We start from the raw sequence: 14,657 nt of genomic DNA, 5'->3' as shown, positions 1-14,657 counted from the left end.
ATTTTTAAAATATCAAAACCCAAGAGTTTAATTTTCCTATTACTATATTTATAGAATCATTTAATATCCTCTTCCAAACTGTCACTTTCCTAAACTATCACTTTCACCTTAAGCCAAGCCATAAGGCAACATCCCTCTATTCCACAAACGATCTCCTTTAGATACCAACCTTGTTAAGGGAATCTTAAAAATTCCCTTGTATTCATTTAACTGAATTATCATCCCTGCGTTAGATGAGACACCAGAATGTCGAGCTCTTATTTTACGACTTTCTATCCCAGGGGTTGAGTTTTTTCCTAGGAAAACTCTCCAGAGCTGGCCGGCTCCTCCGCTGTCGTCATTTGAGGAGCTCGCGCGCTCTGCTTTCGTCATAAAAAGCGCATAAAAAGCTGTTGAACGTTCATCCGGGCTCCATGGGCTTTACGGCCCTGCCAAGTGGGCACCGAATTTATGTTCAATGGTGGTGGCATCGAGGGATTTTACGATTCTACTCCCACTACTCCGCCCCATTGCCACAGTGCACCCGCAAAACAAAAACAAAAAAAGGAGATTGAAACGATTGCGCTATAAAATTGGGCTCTATGAGAGCCATAAAATATTTATTCTACTAAAAAATAACTGTACATGGGATATATTTATATATATATATATATACACTGAGAGACACACACATGCATAAATACGTATGAACTAGATAAATATAAATACAAATAGACTTCCGGGGGGGATTTCACAAGTTCCTTTTTGATTCTCCACAACAACAAAACGGAGTAACACTCGAAGGGAGAGGGAGAGGGAGAGGGAGCGGGGGCACGGGACCGAGATCATGGAAAGTTTCTCTCAGGAGCTAAGGCTCCATCTCATCCTACTCCTTCTCCACCTCACACAATGTCATCGGCCACCTGTGACTCTTGTTCCAGGATTGTGCTCTCGCGCAGTTTGCTCTTTAAATTCTTGCTGGAGTTGGCCTCCGTCAGGCAGGGTTCGTTCTCCGGATGGTCGTGCTCTGGACCATCGGTGGGAGACTGCACATGACCCTCCTCTAGCTGAACCTTGCCCAGGTGACGACGATAGCGGTACCACACCTTTAAACCCAGCACCAGCACGAAGTACAGGAAGGCCAGGCATATAATCACGATTATAATCCTGGTCACTATGGAATTGGAGGCCGATTTACTCGACCTGACCACCAGCAGGACATCTTCTCTCTTTAGTCCCGCACTGCTGCCAATGGTGCAGCCATAGCGTCCCTCATCCTCAGGTCTTACGTTCCTTATCTCCAGTGTTCCATTCTCCATTAGCGTGAAGCGTTCTTCATCCGTGTTGTTCTCGTTCAAATAAGTGAGATCCTTGTCCCAACGAATCGTGGGTTTGGGTTCTCCAATGGCCTGGCAGTGGATTACGGCCGTACCCGTTTCCTGCACTTCGATGGGTCCCTCTGGGGGCACACTAAACTTGGGCGCCACCACCACATTAATGGAGACGGTGGCACTGATTTGTCCCTGACTGTTCGAGGCTATGCAGGTGTACTGGCCACGCTGCTCATTGGTGACCTGGCTGAAGATCAGAGTTCCATTCTGATCGGTCACGTTAGCAGGTAGAGGTAGTTGGGTTTCCTGGAAAGGGGGATAAGGAAACAATTAAAGAAATAAGTAAAGTATATTTCATGAATTTCAGTTAATAGTTTTCCCAATATAAAAGCCTTGTAAATCTCTAAAAAAATTTAACAACTTACCCTGGTCCACTTGACCTGCGGTGGCGGTGTTCCCTGCGCCTTGCAGTGAACTTTGCTCAGCGTTCCCAGCTCCAGATTCTTGGACGTGGGCTGTGGCATAAACTTAAGTTGCTCAATCACAGTCAGAACTCCACTAACAGAACTGGCAGCCACCGAGCCCTCGATGACCAACTGACACTGATACTGGCCTGCATCGCTGGCCAGGACACTGTTAAACTGCAGGGAACCGCTATCTTTCACCAGAGACACTCGCGAATCCTCGCGCAGCATGGTCTCCAGCTGAGGTTCGCTGGTGGTGCTGCTCATCCGGCCCAGCTCCACCTGGCGAAGGGTTTTGTTATCCTTTCGCCAGCGCAGGATCACGCTATTTTTCTGAAGATAATCCTCTGAGAGTTGGTACTCACAGGGCAGTTGCAAAGAACTCTGTTCCTTGATGGTAATCGCAGATTGGGGGCCCTTTGTGATGCTCACATCCTCGAAAGATAAGGGGACAGCTAAAGGAGAGGTGAGAAAGGAGGGATTACGAAATACTGCGAGATGAGTCAGTCAGGGGATTTAGCTCACCGTAACAGCAAAAGATCAGGCAGAAGAATCCCAGGCCGCAGCTCAACAATCGTCTTCCGTTCAGCTCCATTTCGGGCTGAAGAATTCTTTTGATTTCACTTCTTTCTTCCTTCGTTTCCTTTGCTGTTCTTCGCTTTTTTCTGTTTTTTTTTGCACAAAAACCGGTGTGTGTGCTCTTCTTTGCCTCTTGTTTATTTGCCGATTTTTGAAGGAATTCCGTTTTGCCTTCGTCGGATATAGTATTTTTCCTTTTTTCTCGCTTCACTTCACCTCACTTCATTTCACTCCGCACTGAGAGTGGAGAGCATTTGCTTTATGGTTATTTTTATGTTACGCACACGCGTCACGCTTTATTATCCTGCCGCAGACGCACAGCCCGGGGATCTTTTCGAGCGATTTAACGGCGACCGACCAAGTAGCTGCTGCTGTCTGAGGAGGCACAACCTTCCGCGTTCGGCTTCGGAACTCTACTGACGCCGCATCGGGCTAATTTAACGCTGGCCAGCGGCAGCCAGTCGTTGCACGGTTCGCACATGCGCCCTCGAGAGCCGGGTAAGAGCAACTCTGAGAGATACTACCTACTACTTTTTACTCAGCTGCTACTACTACTACTAATTTAGGTACTAAAAAACCTACCTTTTTCGTATTTGATACGTTTTTCTTACCTTTATGATATATATTGGTTTCTTATGCTTAGTTTTTTCATAAACTAAACTTTCTGGAGAAAACATGTAAAATATGAATTATTTCTTAAATTTTTTTTTTTTAATTTAATTATTTCTTTTCGAAATTTTCAATAATAAAAATAACCTTTATGTTTAATTTAAATGTGTTTTTATAATAAATACATATATGTTGGACTTAAAAAAGTAATACAGACTAAAAAGAATACATATTCAAGTTACCGAAATACAAACAGCGTTTAATTGGAGGACATGGGTTACATTTGTTATCAAATCTAAACACATAAAATCAGCAATTTGGTCTAGTTAATTTTTACAGTACATTTTTTAAGGCTACTAAAAAAGTAACTAATTTAATATATATGCATATATGCTACTTGGCTATAAATACAATTCAATCAATCTCCTGGGGTGTGTGTTATATTTATTCGAGCAAATTTTGAGAATCTTGGGCTTATTGTCGTGAGGAGTAGACTCTCCAGTCTAAAATTGAGGTATGGTCGAGACGCGATTGTACAACGTCTGACGTTTGGCCACGCGAAAGGGACAGCGGGTCATCATTTTGAAGACTACGGCACCGCAGACCACAAAGAGGCCCCAAAAGATATAGGTGAAGAGCAGGATAAACCGATTCGGCTGCCACAAAACCGTGTAGCTTAGGTTGTAGTTTTCTACAACAAAGAAAAAGCTAAAAATCTATCTAGGAAATAATATAAACCCGCTTTAAACTCACCCAACACCGCATAACCCATGCCAATCTTGGACTTTCCCATGCGATAAGAGCATGTGGGCACCATGATCTCCAGATAGCTGTGCTCCTCTTCCTTCAGAGCCTTCAAATCAAAGTGGCGCACAGAGTTCTCGTAAAAGTTGATCACCTTGGTGGAGGGATAAATAAAGATTCTCGATTCGTGCCAGTGGCCTGAGAAAATGATATGTGGATCCAAGTCGCTGATGATGGCCCTCAGCAAGGGCCCGCCACCAATGAGCAGCGGGGCATGCGAGACACCAATCCTCAGGCGATCCTGATTGTGATCTCTATCCGGATTGTTAAAGTCCAGGAGCATGCGGTTGATTTTAAAAAAGCGCAAGCGATTGTCATAGTCGAAGAGGTCCTCACTCATGAATTCGTTCTCGAAGCGCCTCTGGTTCGAGTTGGATATGTAGTCGCCGTTCTCTCCGCCAATATCATTGTCGCCCGGCACATGAACGCGCTGGAAATAGGCCGAGATCATGCGGAACTGTTAGGTGGTTAATAGGCTAGGATCTGGCTCAGCTTACCTTTCTAAAGTTCTTGTTCTGGTAGATGCGTTTGAAGCGCTGCACATACTGCTTGTACTCCTGGGCGGTGGCTATGTTGCCCTCATCCAGCAGATCGCCCAGGAAAACGATGATGTGCGGCTGCGTAAAGTGAAGAGCGCGCTCAAAGGTCTTTGCCAGGTATCTATCCGAATCGTACCTGGCCAGCGGACTGTGCGAGGAGCGATCGTAGGAGTTGCCCAGGATCTGCGGATCCGCAATGAGCAGCAGGCGTGTGCAGTTGTCTAAATAGATTGTTTATACATCCAAATAACAAAGGCTCGACAAGGAAACTGGGTTAAAGAGCGCTTACCCAGTTTGCAATCGATTCGCTGCCAACTGGACTGGGCCAGGTAGTACACGATGAACTCGTTGAAGAAGACCAGCAGCAGCGTCAAAGCCACAAAGCCGCGACACACTAATCTGTTTCTTGGATTACAGGCAGGATTAGGAGGATACTATAATACAAACCTGTAAGCACCTACCTATTAACTACGCGCAAGGAAGCCATAATCTGGGCTATCCTACATCGATTTGGAAAGCTTCAATAATACTCTCGGTTGTCCTCTGTCCTCTGGCAACTGCAAGTGCGTTACATTGCGTCGACGGCGTCTATATTTAAACGTTTGCTGACCGTGCAATATTTACGTAATGCTGCTCATAATTTCGGGAATGTGCAATGTGGAGCCGCTGCGATGGGCGGCGGTCAACTGGCGAGCACCGCCGCCACACAAGTTTCAGGGCACGGGCTAAATTGGATTAGAAGACCGGAACATGAGAAGCGGCAAGAACAGCATGTTTGGGGCCCTTCTATACCTTTTACAGGTGTTTTGGCCATTCGCGCCATTGGCCATTCAAACGCGGAGGATACCGTTACACCGTTTGCCGGCTGCAAGCACAAATAATTGTGCAATTACGGCGTGCACACATAAACAAAGATAACAAGCACAACAAACAAATCTAGGGATGGGTGCGTGTCCAAGCTTGCAGCACGCAGGAGCAAGGAAAACCGGTTAACTTGGCCTCCAAGCAACCATTATTATTTATTTTGTTTTATTTTGAAAGTATAAAATATAGGTTTTTGAGACTTTTAAATAAAAACATGTTCCAGTAAATGGTTAAAAACAGTTTGTGGTCTTTATTAAATACAGGATATTTTGTCCATACACGAACACGAAATTTTGTTCAAACTGCCACCTCTATCGTGAGTCGTCACGAGTCTTGTGCCCACCTTTGACACCAACAACACGTCACTGACAAACAGCTGATCCGATAATCGTCCCCAGTTATCGATGACAACCAAGGCATTTACTCCCGCCATCTGGCAACGCTGCGTGCGTGGATTAATGGCGTGCCACTCCGCATAAATGCTCAAGAGTTTTTCTTTTTATTAACCACATACGCGCCGCAAAACCAAACAATCCCAGCGGCTGAACATGTGTACATAGCGACGCACCCTCGCGATCTTAACCAGAGTGCAGTGACTATCCGTTGTCGAGCGTTAGCGGAGTGTGATAGCAGCGGCTCGCAAAATTGCCAAAAAATTTTGCCGCTGCCTGGTCATTGTGAAAAGTAAGAAAGCAAAGCCAAACGGCGTCTCCTATTAGCATAAAATGCTGGGATAGTGCTCCAGCAGAGTCGAGCGTGGTAATCCGTGTGCTGGCTGGCAGTTTGTTGGCTGGGAAGCGTTGGGAAAAAGCGCTGCACCGACCGAATTCGCCAATGTCCGTGTGAGTGCTTTGCTGCGCTGCGATGTGCGTGTGTGTGAGTGGGGGGCTGACTGAGTGCCTGTGTGTGTTTATGGCTTGACAATGCCACCCTCCTCCGATTTTTCACTGTTTGGGGGTCGCTGAAATTGTTGTTATTACGCGTCCACTGAATCCCCTGGCTTGCAGGTAGCGGTAGCTTCCTTCGCGTTCGGCGAGGATGGCGGACATTGTGTACCCCAACGGATGTCGGCCGCTGGTCGAGGATCTTGGCACCGATGAGCTGATACGGAGACTCAAGGTTAGTTCTTGCAGTTAACTATTTTTCCCAGAGTTACCCCAAAAAACCCTTCCCAGACCCTTGCCAATGTGCTGCAGACCATGGACCAGGACGACAATCTCTACCAGCAGTACATACCGCTGGCGCTTCACCTGCTCGATGACTTCTTCATGCAGCACCAGTCCCGCGATGTCCAGCTGCTAATTGCCTGCTGCGTGGCAGATGTCCTGCGTGTGTACGCCCCCGAGGCGCCCTACAAGGAGCAAGATCAAATCAAAACCATTTTTAAGTTTTTCATCAAGCAACTGCACGGGCTGAAGGACCCGCGCGATCCGTCCTTCAAGCGTTACTTTTATCTGCTAGAGAATCTGGCCTTTGTGAAATCTTTTAACATGTGTTTCGAGCTGGAGGACTGCCAGGAGATCTTTCAGGAGCTATTTAGCACCATATTTAAAATTGTGAAGTAAGCGGGCGTACCATTTTAACCGATGGATCCACAAAATAAAGCATATATAATATATTTCTGTTGCAGCGATCAGCACAGTGTCAAGGTCACCAATTTTTTCCTAGACGTCCTGAGTCCTTTGATTACGGAAGCGGATAATCTCTCAGTGGAACTGCTAGACCTTATACTTATCAACATTGTGGAGCCGCACAAATCAAACAACAAGTATGCCTGCCAGCTGACGGAGCAACTCCTGACCAAAACAGGCGATGCTCTGGAGTCCACCATTAAAATGGTAATAGATTAACTTCAAGTAAGCTTGGGCTTGGGTCTATATCGCTTTTATCTCTCTCAGTTCTTCAATCGCGCTTTGGTTATTGATAAGCCCAACACCAGACTGTCCATAACAAACAAAATCTACGATGTCATCTATGAGCTTAATCGCATCAATGGAGACCTGCTCATCTCAGTGCTGCCACAGCTGGAAAACAAGCTGCTGTCCACGGACGATGGTGAAAGGCTGAGTAAGAAATCAATTATCATCATACCTTTTTTTTAAATATTAATTAATATATACTTTCACAGAGGCCACCACACTCTTGGCTCGCATGTTCTCCGAGAAGGACTCGCAGCTGTCAAAGAAATATCAAAACCTGTTGAAAATCTTCTTTGGGCGCTTTTGCGACATCACCGAGCCCGTTCGCGTCAAGTGCGTCCAGTCGTCTATGCACTTCCTCCTGAATCATCCGCACCTGCAAACCGATATCACTGACAAGCTGAGGCTAAGGAATCATGACCTGGACGAAATGGTTCGCCACGAAGTGGTAATGGCCATTGTCGAGACTGCCAAAAGGGACTTTAATCTGGTTCTGGAGGCGCCCGATCTGCTGGATATTGTGCGCGAAAGGACACTGGACAAGAAGTACAAGATCAGGAGGGACGCCATGAACGGGCTGGCCTACATTTACAAGCGAGCGATATGCGAGCCCAACGATCTGAGTGCCGAGCTCAAGCAGCGGGTGGACTGGATCAAGAACAAGATTCTGCATGGCTATTACAAGGTGGGCCTGGAGGATCGCTTGCTTGTGGAGCGCCTGCTTATCACCTGCCTGGTGCCCTACAAACTGGCTCCCGAGGAGCGCATGAAGAAGCTGTACCACCTGCTCGGCGACCTGGATGCGAATGCCACCAAAGCCTTTGTTGAGCTGCAAAAGAACCAGATGAAGACCCGAAATACGGTCAGCGACTGGATAAAGCTGCATCACTCCAAGGAGTTTACGCCGCGAGTGCTCAATCAGCTGAGCGCCAAGCAGGCCACCATTGCCAAGTGCGTTTGAAATGGAATGGTGTTTCTGGAGGAAGGAAACTAATGCTCTCTCTTTACAGATTGCTGCCCGATCCCCTGAAAGCGGCCGAGTACCTAACCCAGTTTAGCAACCACCTGCGCAAGGATGCCCAGCTACTGCGCTGCATTAACATTGTGCTCAAGCGCGACGTCAGCTGCCGGGAATGCGCCGATACAATGGGCGTTCTCCTGAAAAAGCTGGGTGCCCATGTTCATTCCAATCTGTACTATAACACGGTTAAGATGCTGATTGAGCGTGTGGCGTCCGTGATGGTGGACAAGGAATCCATTGGCGTGCTGATTAGGTAAGCCGCAAAAGCAATCTTAATTTGATTCTTCGCTAAATCCTCTTATCTCACTCTGCAGTCTCATCGAGCAGTGCATTGAGGGTGGTCCCATGTGCGATGAGATTGGGATATCGCGCCAGGAGGCGGGTGAGCGCGGTCTCAAGCTGTTAAGTGTGAGTTCTCTCATAAATATGGAGTAAGCGAGAACATTACCAAAGTTTTTCCCCACTTCCAGATGCTTTCCTATGTGTTCTCGGCACACTTCTTCACCGACACCTCGCTGCGTCACTTGATTTCCCTGCTGAGCTACGAGAACGACTATGTCGCTCCCCTGGTGCTGAAGACGCTCACCCATTTGGGACGTTATCAGCCCCTGATAGACGATGCCACACCGGTCATTCTGAATGAATTGGCCCCTGTGTGTCGGGACTTTGCACTGATAGGAACTCCCAAGCAGGCCAAGCATGCGGTGCGTTGTATTTTCGTAAACAGTCAATCATCGGCGGCCACAGATGGAGCGTCGGGTGGCTCTGGTAGTGCGTCTACCACAACTCAGACAGTGCATCCTATTTTCAATGAGATAATCGAGACGCTGCGTCTGAAGCTGACGCCCAACTGCGAGTATCAACGCACAAAGATCGTGGCCTTGGGTCATATTGCCTACAATATGCCGCAGGCTTTCCTTACGCCCATCAAAAACATGATTGCACGTCGCATTGTCAAAGAGCTGCTCATCCAGGAGGTTCCAGTGCAGCGGGATTACGAGTTGCCCGAGGAAAGCGATTGGTGTGCCCAAGAGGAACTGCCGCCGGATACGCTGTGCAAGCTGGACGCCCTTAAGACCATGGCACGCTGGCTTTTGGGCCTTCGTACCGATGAGCATGCCGCCCAGAAAACATTCCGTATGCTGGCCGCATTCGTTAACCAGCGGGGTGATCTCCTCGGCCAGAACCGCCTGTGCGGAGCCGAGAAATCCTGGCTGCGCCTGGGAGCGGCCTGTGCTATGCTCAAGGTCTGTGAGCAGAAGGGCGTGGGCGATCAGTATAGTGCCGAACAGTTTTTGCAGCTCTCCCAGCTTATGGTAAGCGGTGTTACCTCTTTCTTTCCACTACAGAAATAGTTGAGCATTGTATTCTATTTTTCTCCAGGCTGATCCTGTGCCGGAGGTGCGGGAAATCTTTGCCAGGAAACTGCACAAGGGTTTGGGTAGAAGTTTGCCTAGGAATTGCCTGCCCCTGGACTTTATGGGCTTGTATGTACTGGCTGGTCTGGAGACGGACAGAAAGTGAGTAAATTCAAGTAGATCCTGTAGCCATTAACTTCTTATTCTCATCCTTAGATTACAAGACCTGGTGCGGCACTATGTGGACACGGACGTGAACAAACGTCGGGAATATCTCAAGACTGTGGCGATGACATGTAAATACTTGTAGCTCCTTGTGGACAATTTTAATGCAAACCTTATTGCAGCACCCGACAGCTCAACGGAATCACAATCCTTGCACATTCTACCTGACTACATGCTGGCCTTTGCCATTCCCGTGCTGGTCCACGATCCCCGCTTCACGAACCACGAGGACTACGTCCAGCTGCGCAAGATGGAGAAGTGTTTGCGGTTCGTTTTAGAGCCCTTGATGGCTAAGCGCGAATCGTTTGTCCACAGCTTCTACAAGCAGCTGCTGCAGCTGATAAAGGTTCGCGAGTTTAGCCAGGGCTCGGATAAGCGTGACAATTATGTATGTATCTTTAGAGTTGACCAGAGCTACCCATTTAACAGCTTCCTTTCTTTGGTTATTAGAAAATGTGGGCACTCTGCGATCTCGCCATGTACATTATCGACTCCAAATTCAGTCCATTCGATGGCAACACCACCACATTCTCCATGCCGCTGGCTCTGCCAGAAATGTATTATAAGCAGCCTTCCGTCGCCAACTTCCAGAACAACGAGGTCTATATACCGCTGGACGTGTATACGGTGGGCGCCAAGACGTCTGGCAAAGGCGGTCCCACGGCCACGTCGCGCGCGGCCACAGCTACAAAGAGGCCAGCGGAACCGGCGTCGATTCTGGATGATGAGAATCCGCAGGTAAGCGGTGCAGATTATAATAGCATACTAGAACTGTTTCTTAAAAGTTTGGTTTTTGGTTTTTTAGGAGAATAAAATTTTTGACAACATACGGGCAGCAGACACCACAGAGCCAACGGCCAAAAGAACGCGCGCGGGAGCCGCCACAGCCAAATCGTAGAGGCTGTAGGGGGAGAGCGGGGAGAGCTGTTTGAGCGAGCGCATAATTGTTAGTTTAGTTACTGTTAGTCTAGGCGCCTAAGTTAACTAAATATTTAAGTCATACGGCGGAGTTACGATAGTTGTTAAACCGACACTACCTACAACATGCACCAATCAGAACCAGATCACTCTTGGAACAACCCTCCTTAGATTATTCCGATTCGCAACCCAATTTGTACCATATTCCATTTAAAAAACGAGCAAGAGAGACACCGTAAAAGTCGCGTAATGTGTCGTCGTCGGATTTGTTAACCATATCTCTATAAAATTAATTATTTATCAGTTTTCAATTAATAATTATGTTTTTAAATTGTGACCCCTTTTGGTTGGATTTTACTACCTTAGTTGTAGGCCTCATTGTATATCGAATAAACGAAAAGAAACTGAAGAGAATTAGCTGGAGTACGAAGCGTAAAGTAATGAAAACGTAAACAGAGCCTTATTAAGAAATTAAAATTAACTTTTCTATGATCGCGGTTAACTTTTAGTTAATATAAAATACACCAACAATCATGATACATAATACATACTTTACGAGCTAGACGCGACGACGCGAATGCATTAAAAATGTATTTGAAAAACAAAGATCGAAAATGTTGTAAGGATTGGAATAAAATATAACAATAATATAAATGAAGCAAACAAAAAATACACATACACATTTAACTTAAAAACGAAAACGTGTACATTAACTATTATTACTGTTTTTCAATTATAAAATAAACATAAAAACATGATTATTTTGAATTCTTTTACAATTGGATTTAACTTCAAATTTCCGATTCCGATACGCATCGAACTATCGATAGGCGAGTGCAACACATCGGCAAGCGTCAATGTGTGTTTGCCCACCACTAGTCCAATTGCACTTTTTCGGGGGTGTGTGTGCGTGATTTTCTTTTTCTTGTTTATTATTTGTTTTTGTGAATTAAATTTAACGTTTTGTGCGCCAATTTAAAGTGGATCCAACCAGGGGGCTTGTTGTCAACAAAGGGATTTGAACAAAGGCTGCTCCAATAACTGCAAACACCGGCAAAACAACAAAATGCAGGTGGAGGCAATCAACGAGTGCCCTGACGTCACGCTCGGGCAGCAGCTGAAAAACAAAACCAATGGGATTTCCTCGCCCACAGCCAGAAGTAAAACAAACGGGGAACCGAGCGCACGGATCTATACCTCCACTCCGAAGACCTCTTACCCAAGACTTCAGCAGTTCGCGGGCGTTGCGGAACCCACGGCAAAGGGGCGTGTGGGCGTGGTGGCACTAGCACTCGACCCACGGATCAAGACTGCGGCCGTTCTCTTTGGCCTACTGATTATCGGCTACAAAATCGTCATCCTAGCCAGTAAGTGTGCCAAGTTGAGGGCCACATATCATATTTTTTGCTTGTTTATATACATTGTCCGTGCCCCCTTCCCCATTTGAGGGGGAGGACACTACACTCAAGGCTGCAATTGTCGGCGGTGACGCGTACTCATCGGTAGTTTGTTTATATTTTGCGTTTATAAATAGTTTAAGAGCGTGTGATCTCATAGCGGTGTGTTTGTTCCGTTCGCTTTGTTGTTCCTCCCCCCTCAGCTTGCCCTCCTCTGCAATGCCAAACGGCGAAATAACGTCTAAATAAAGCAGGCAACTGTGTGTTGCGCATTTCGCTTTGGCTGGAGATTCTCATTTGCATACATATATGTGTATATATTTACCTCAAGTCGGAGTCAGTCAAAGAGTGATTAGTTACTGCTATTTTCCCTAGCTAGAAGGTGATTAGTTACTTAATTGTGTGCCCCCTCCCGACGGCGATCTTTCTTGGGCTTAACGGTATTTGTCACCTAGGGTCACGCGACAAATACATTAACGAAAGGCATGCATATGTATTAATGATTAGAGAGAAATACCGCTAGAGAAACCTTAAAGAAAATTCGCAATAATGTAGAATTAGGATGGCTCTCTTATTGTTATTCTTAAAAAGAAACTGAAAAGCTGAGTTTAATATTAAGACAAAAGAAAGTCTACAGAATTATTCTAAAAATAAGACAAAAATTAATATTTCCAATTAGAAATAAAGAAAACTTGTTAGATAAGAACCTTACTTGGTGAGAAACTCTTTCCACTCTACTGAAAACCATATATTTTTTGACGTGTTTATCGTGATAAGACTGATAACACAGGGAAATCAATATAACGCCACTCACAAACTGAGATACTAACGAGCTGTTTCTTTACAGTGCCTTATATCAGCGCCGACTCCATCCAGGTGTGGAGCCGCCAGGTGCAGGGTCAGTGGAACGAGACCTTGGCGTGGGCCGACAAGCACCAGCTCAGCGCCAAGCTGAGTCCACTGCTGTGTGGTCTACTTGTGTCGGCATTAGCCTACGGAATTGTGTACTTGGACAGCGCAGTGCCCGGCGTGAATCCGCCCTCGCCCTTTTCGCCACGTTCCAAGAAGCGGTGAGGACCGACCCCAAAGACACTGACCTTATGGCATTCGTTATTAACTATTTTGCTTTCAATTTGCAGTTTCCGTGATGAGAAGTCAGCCTCGCTGCACTTGGGCTACTTGTGCGCCCTGTCATGCGGGGTTTTCGTCGCGCTCTTTATGTACTTCGACTTGTATTCGTAAGAGATGAGTCCCACTTACTTCCACTTAGTTAGAAATCTACAACAGTATTAGAGTTTAATCAGTCTCTATTTTGGAATTTGTATCAATTTGTAACCGTATATTTAGTCTTTGTAATTGTGCAATGCTCCTGGAGAGATGGTACCACCACTAGGGCATCGTTTTGAAGCTAACTTAGTTCCTAGTTATATAAATATTATAAATTATATAAGTTAAATACTAAATCCCTAACTTATTCAGTTGATTTCTCACCAACAACTATTAAAGAGTACAAAATGAAACACATTTCAATGCAGATTCCACGGGCCAGGCTAGGAAATTTTACATATATTGTCGCCTGGCCCTGAGAATCGCGAGAAAACTATATATGGAAATGAAATTCCAAAAAAAATAAATTACTTATGCACATTGTTTTGCATTAAAATATATGTGGTTAGATTCTCTAGGCGCATGAATTGCTGATCCCAGTCAATGTCGCTTACCTGGGCGATCTTGAACGTTTGCATACGATTGTCGCCGATAAACTGACCCACCAAATGGATGTAGCAGCCTGGAAATGGCTTCAAATAGAAGTTGAAAGTTTAATTTATAGATTTCTTAAACTTGCCTGGGGTCCATGACTTTAAAATGCCATCGAAATCATAATAGATGCCCTGGATAATGGGCCCTGAGCCTTCGTTACGGACCAAAAGGGTTCGCTCTCCGCGCTTTCCCTCAATAATGCGGAGCAGTTTTCCTGAAATTTAAATTTGAAGTGATTTTTTAAGTTTTAACTAAAATAAATTTTAAAATTTAAGTAATATTTTTAAAGTGCAGACCCACCATAAACATTCCAAATGGCATTCAACTCCGGATACATTTTATGCATTTTAAGGCAGAAATCCACTCGTCCGATTAAGCTCACTAAATCCCGTCCTGGCTTCGACATTGGCGAACTTGGCAACCCTGTTGGAGCCTTCTCCTCCTTGGGGGGCTTCTCCTCCACAATTGGAGTCGGTACGTAGACAAACTCCTGCTTGGGCCGAGGTTTTTGCTCGACAAATCCTTCGTATCTAAGCTTGTTGTCCTTCTGGCAGATAGTTAACTTGGTTTGCCTAAGTTGGCTACCATTTTTGCGAGCGAGATCGGCGGCCGTTGGAAAGCTGAGATTAAACTGCGAAGCATTGTCGACCAATTGACTCTTGAACTTGGCCTGACTATTCAGCGGAATACGGGGCTTTCCTGGGAGTTGATGAAATGTTTTAAATTGAATTTAAATGTTTGTAATTTCTAAATTTTACCTTTGGCGAACATTTTAATGGGGAGAAAATTCTAACGGATTTTTAACTGTCCTACATCAAGTGTGACCTGCCGCCACGAGGCAGTGTTGGCTAACAATGAGTCAAAAATATCGATTTATCGATTTTGGAAT

General features: G+C 45.7%; 4 protein-coding genes across 8 annotated transcripts; 2 read left to right on the top strand and 2 right to left on the bottom strand.

Annotated features, from left to right (window-relative positions):
* Positions 1-671: 671 nt before the first annotated feature.
* otk2 (off-track2) lies at positions 672-2,747 on the bottom strand. Its single transcript, XM_017177667.3, has 3 exons — positions 2,300-2,747; positions 1,736-2,229; positions 672-1,616 (listed from the first exon to the last, which is right to left on the bottom strand). The coding sequence occupies exons 1-3, from the start codon at positions 2,367-2,369 to the stop codon at positions 882-884; spliced, it is 1,299 nt and encodes a 432-aa protein (XP_017033156.1). The 5' UTR covers positions 2,370-2,747; the 3' UTR covers positions 672-881.
* Positions 2,748-3,042: 295 nt separating this feature from the next.
* LOC108082326 (metallophosphoesterase 1 homolog) lies at positions 3,043-14,657 on the bottom strand. Of its 5 annotated transcripts, none has more exons than XM_017177655.3 (6): positions 5,098-5,256; positions 4,767-5,030; positions 4,595-4,710; positions 4,264-4,526; positions 3,716-4,196; positions 3,043-3,653 (listed from the first exon to the last, which is right to left on the bottom strand). In XM_017177655.3, the coding sequence occupies exons 2-6, from the start codon at positions 4,790-4,792 to the stop codon at positions 3,466-3,468; spliced, it is 1,074 nt and encodes a 357-aa protein (XP_017033144.1). In that variant the 5' UTR covers positions 4,793-5,030; positions 5,098-5,256; the 3' UTR covers positions 3,043-3,465. The 5 variants fall into 5 exon arrangements, with proteins under 5 accessions (XP_017033144.1, XP_017033145.1, XP_070140325.1 ...); XM_017177656.3 differs by having other exon boundaries at positions 4,595-4,704; XM_070284224.1 differs by lacking the exons at positions 3,043-3,653; positions 3,716-4,196; positions 4,264-4,526; positions 4,595-4,710; positions 5,098-5,256 and adding exons at positions 13,729-13,796; positions 13,854-13,982; positions 14,069-14,467; positions 14,527-14,657 and having other exon boundaries at positions 4,790-5,030.
* On the top strand, positions 5,584-11,371 carry pds5 (cohesin associated factor B pds5). The gene is made up of 14 exons (XM_017178010.3): positions 5,584-5,853; positions 6,177-6,288; positions 6,345-6,730; positions 6,800-7,007; positions 7,068-7,236; positions 7,298-8,039; positions 8,099-8,362; positions 8,424-8,517; positions 8,580-9,425; positions 9,493-9,629; positions 9,684-9,763; positions 9,815-10,080; positions 10,143-10,430; positions 10,498-11,371. Exons 2-14 carry the CDS (start codon positions 6,208-6,210, stop codon positions 10,588-10,590), a joined length of 3,654 nt encoding a protein of 1,217 aa, XP_017033499.1. The 5' UTR covers positions 5,584-5,853; positions 6,177-6,207; the 3' UTR covers positions 10,591-11,371.
* On the top strand, positions 11,499-13,672 carry LOC108082508 (ADP-ribosylation factor-like protein 6-interacting protein 6). The gene is made up of 3 exons (XM_017177936.3): positions 11,499-11,977; positions 12,855-13,077; positions 13,147-13,672. The coding sequence occupies exons 1-3, from the start codon at positions 11,677-11,679 to the stop codon at positions 13,247-13,249; spliced, it is 627 nt and encodes a 208-aa protein (XP_017033425.1). The 5' UTR covers positions 11,499-11,676; the 3' UTR covers positions 13,250-13,672.

Source organism: Drosophila kikkawai, chromosome 2R (genome assembly GCF_030179895.1).
Source record: "Drosophila kikkawai strain 14028-0561.14 chromosome 2R, DkikHiC1v2, whole genome shotgun sequence".
In the NCBI taxonomy this organism is placed as follows: Eukaryota; Metazoa; Arthropoda; class Insecta; order Diptera; family Drosophilidae; genus Drosophila; species Drosophila kikkawai.
Note: the sequence above shows the minus strand (reverse complement) of the source record. Positions and strands in the feature narration are given on the sequence as shown.

What these genes read in the sequence shown, in the direction of transcription:
- LOC108082508 (XM_017177936.3), top strand. Translation starts at nt 11,677, where the DNA reads ATGCAGGTGGAGGCAATCAACGAGTGCCCTGACGTCACGCTCGGGCAG. An exon ending in CAAAATCGTCATCCTAGCCA is followed by an intron (nt 11,978 to 12,854) that starts GTAAGTGTGCCA and finishes GTTTCTTTACAG; the next exon opens with TGCCTTATATCAGCGCCGAC. An exon ending in TCGCCACGTTCCAAGAAGCG is followed by an intron (nt 13,078 to 13,146) that starts GTGAGGACCGAC and finishes TTCAATTTGCAG; the next exon opens with TTTCCGTGATGAGAAGTCAG.
- otk2 (XM_017177667.3), bottom strand. Translation starts at nt 2,369, where the DNA reads ATGGAGCTGAACGGAAGACGATTGTTGAGCTGCGGCCTGGGATTCTTC. An exon ending in CCTGATCTTTTGCTGTTACG is followed by an intron (nt 2,230 to 2,299) that starts GTGAGCTAAATC and finishes CCTCTCCTTTAG; the next exon opens with CTGTCCCCTTATCTTTCGAG. An exon ending in CGCAGGTCAAGTGGACCAGG is followed by an intron (nt 1,617 to 1,735) that starts GTAAGTTGTTAA and finishes CCCCCTTTCCAG; the next exon opens with GAAACCCAACTACCTCTACC.
- LOC108082326 (XM_017177655.3), bottom strand. Translation starts at nt 4,792, where the DNA reads ATGGCTTCCTTGCGCGTAGTTAATAG. An exon ending in AGAACAAGAACTTTAGAAAG is followed by an intron (nt 4,197 to 4,263) that starts GTAAGCTGAGCC and finishes GCCTATTTCCAG; the next exon opens with CGCGTTCATGTGCCGGGCGA. An exon ending in CATGGGTTATGCGGTGTTGG is followed by an intron (nt 3,654 to 3,715) that starts GTGAGTTTAAAG and finishes TCTTTGTTGTAG; the next exon opens with AAAACTACAACCTAAGCTAC.
- pds5 (XM_017178010.3), top strand. Translation starts at nt 6,208, where the DNA reads ATGGCGGACATTGTGTACCCCAACGGATGTCGGCCGCTGGTCGAGGAT. An exon ending in CAAGACTGTGGCGATGACAT is followed by an intron (nt 9,764 to 9,814) that starts GTAAATACTTGT and finishes ACCTTATTGCAG; the next exon opens with CACCCGACAGCTCAACGGAA. An exon ending in CGGATAAGCGTGACAATTAT is followed by an intron (nt 10,081 to 10,142) that starts GTATGTATCTTT and finishes TTTGGTTATTAG; the next exon opens with AAAATGTGGGCACTCTGCGA.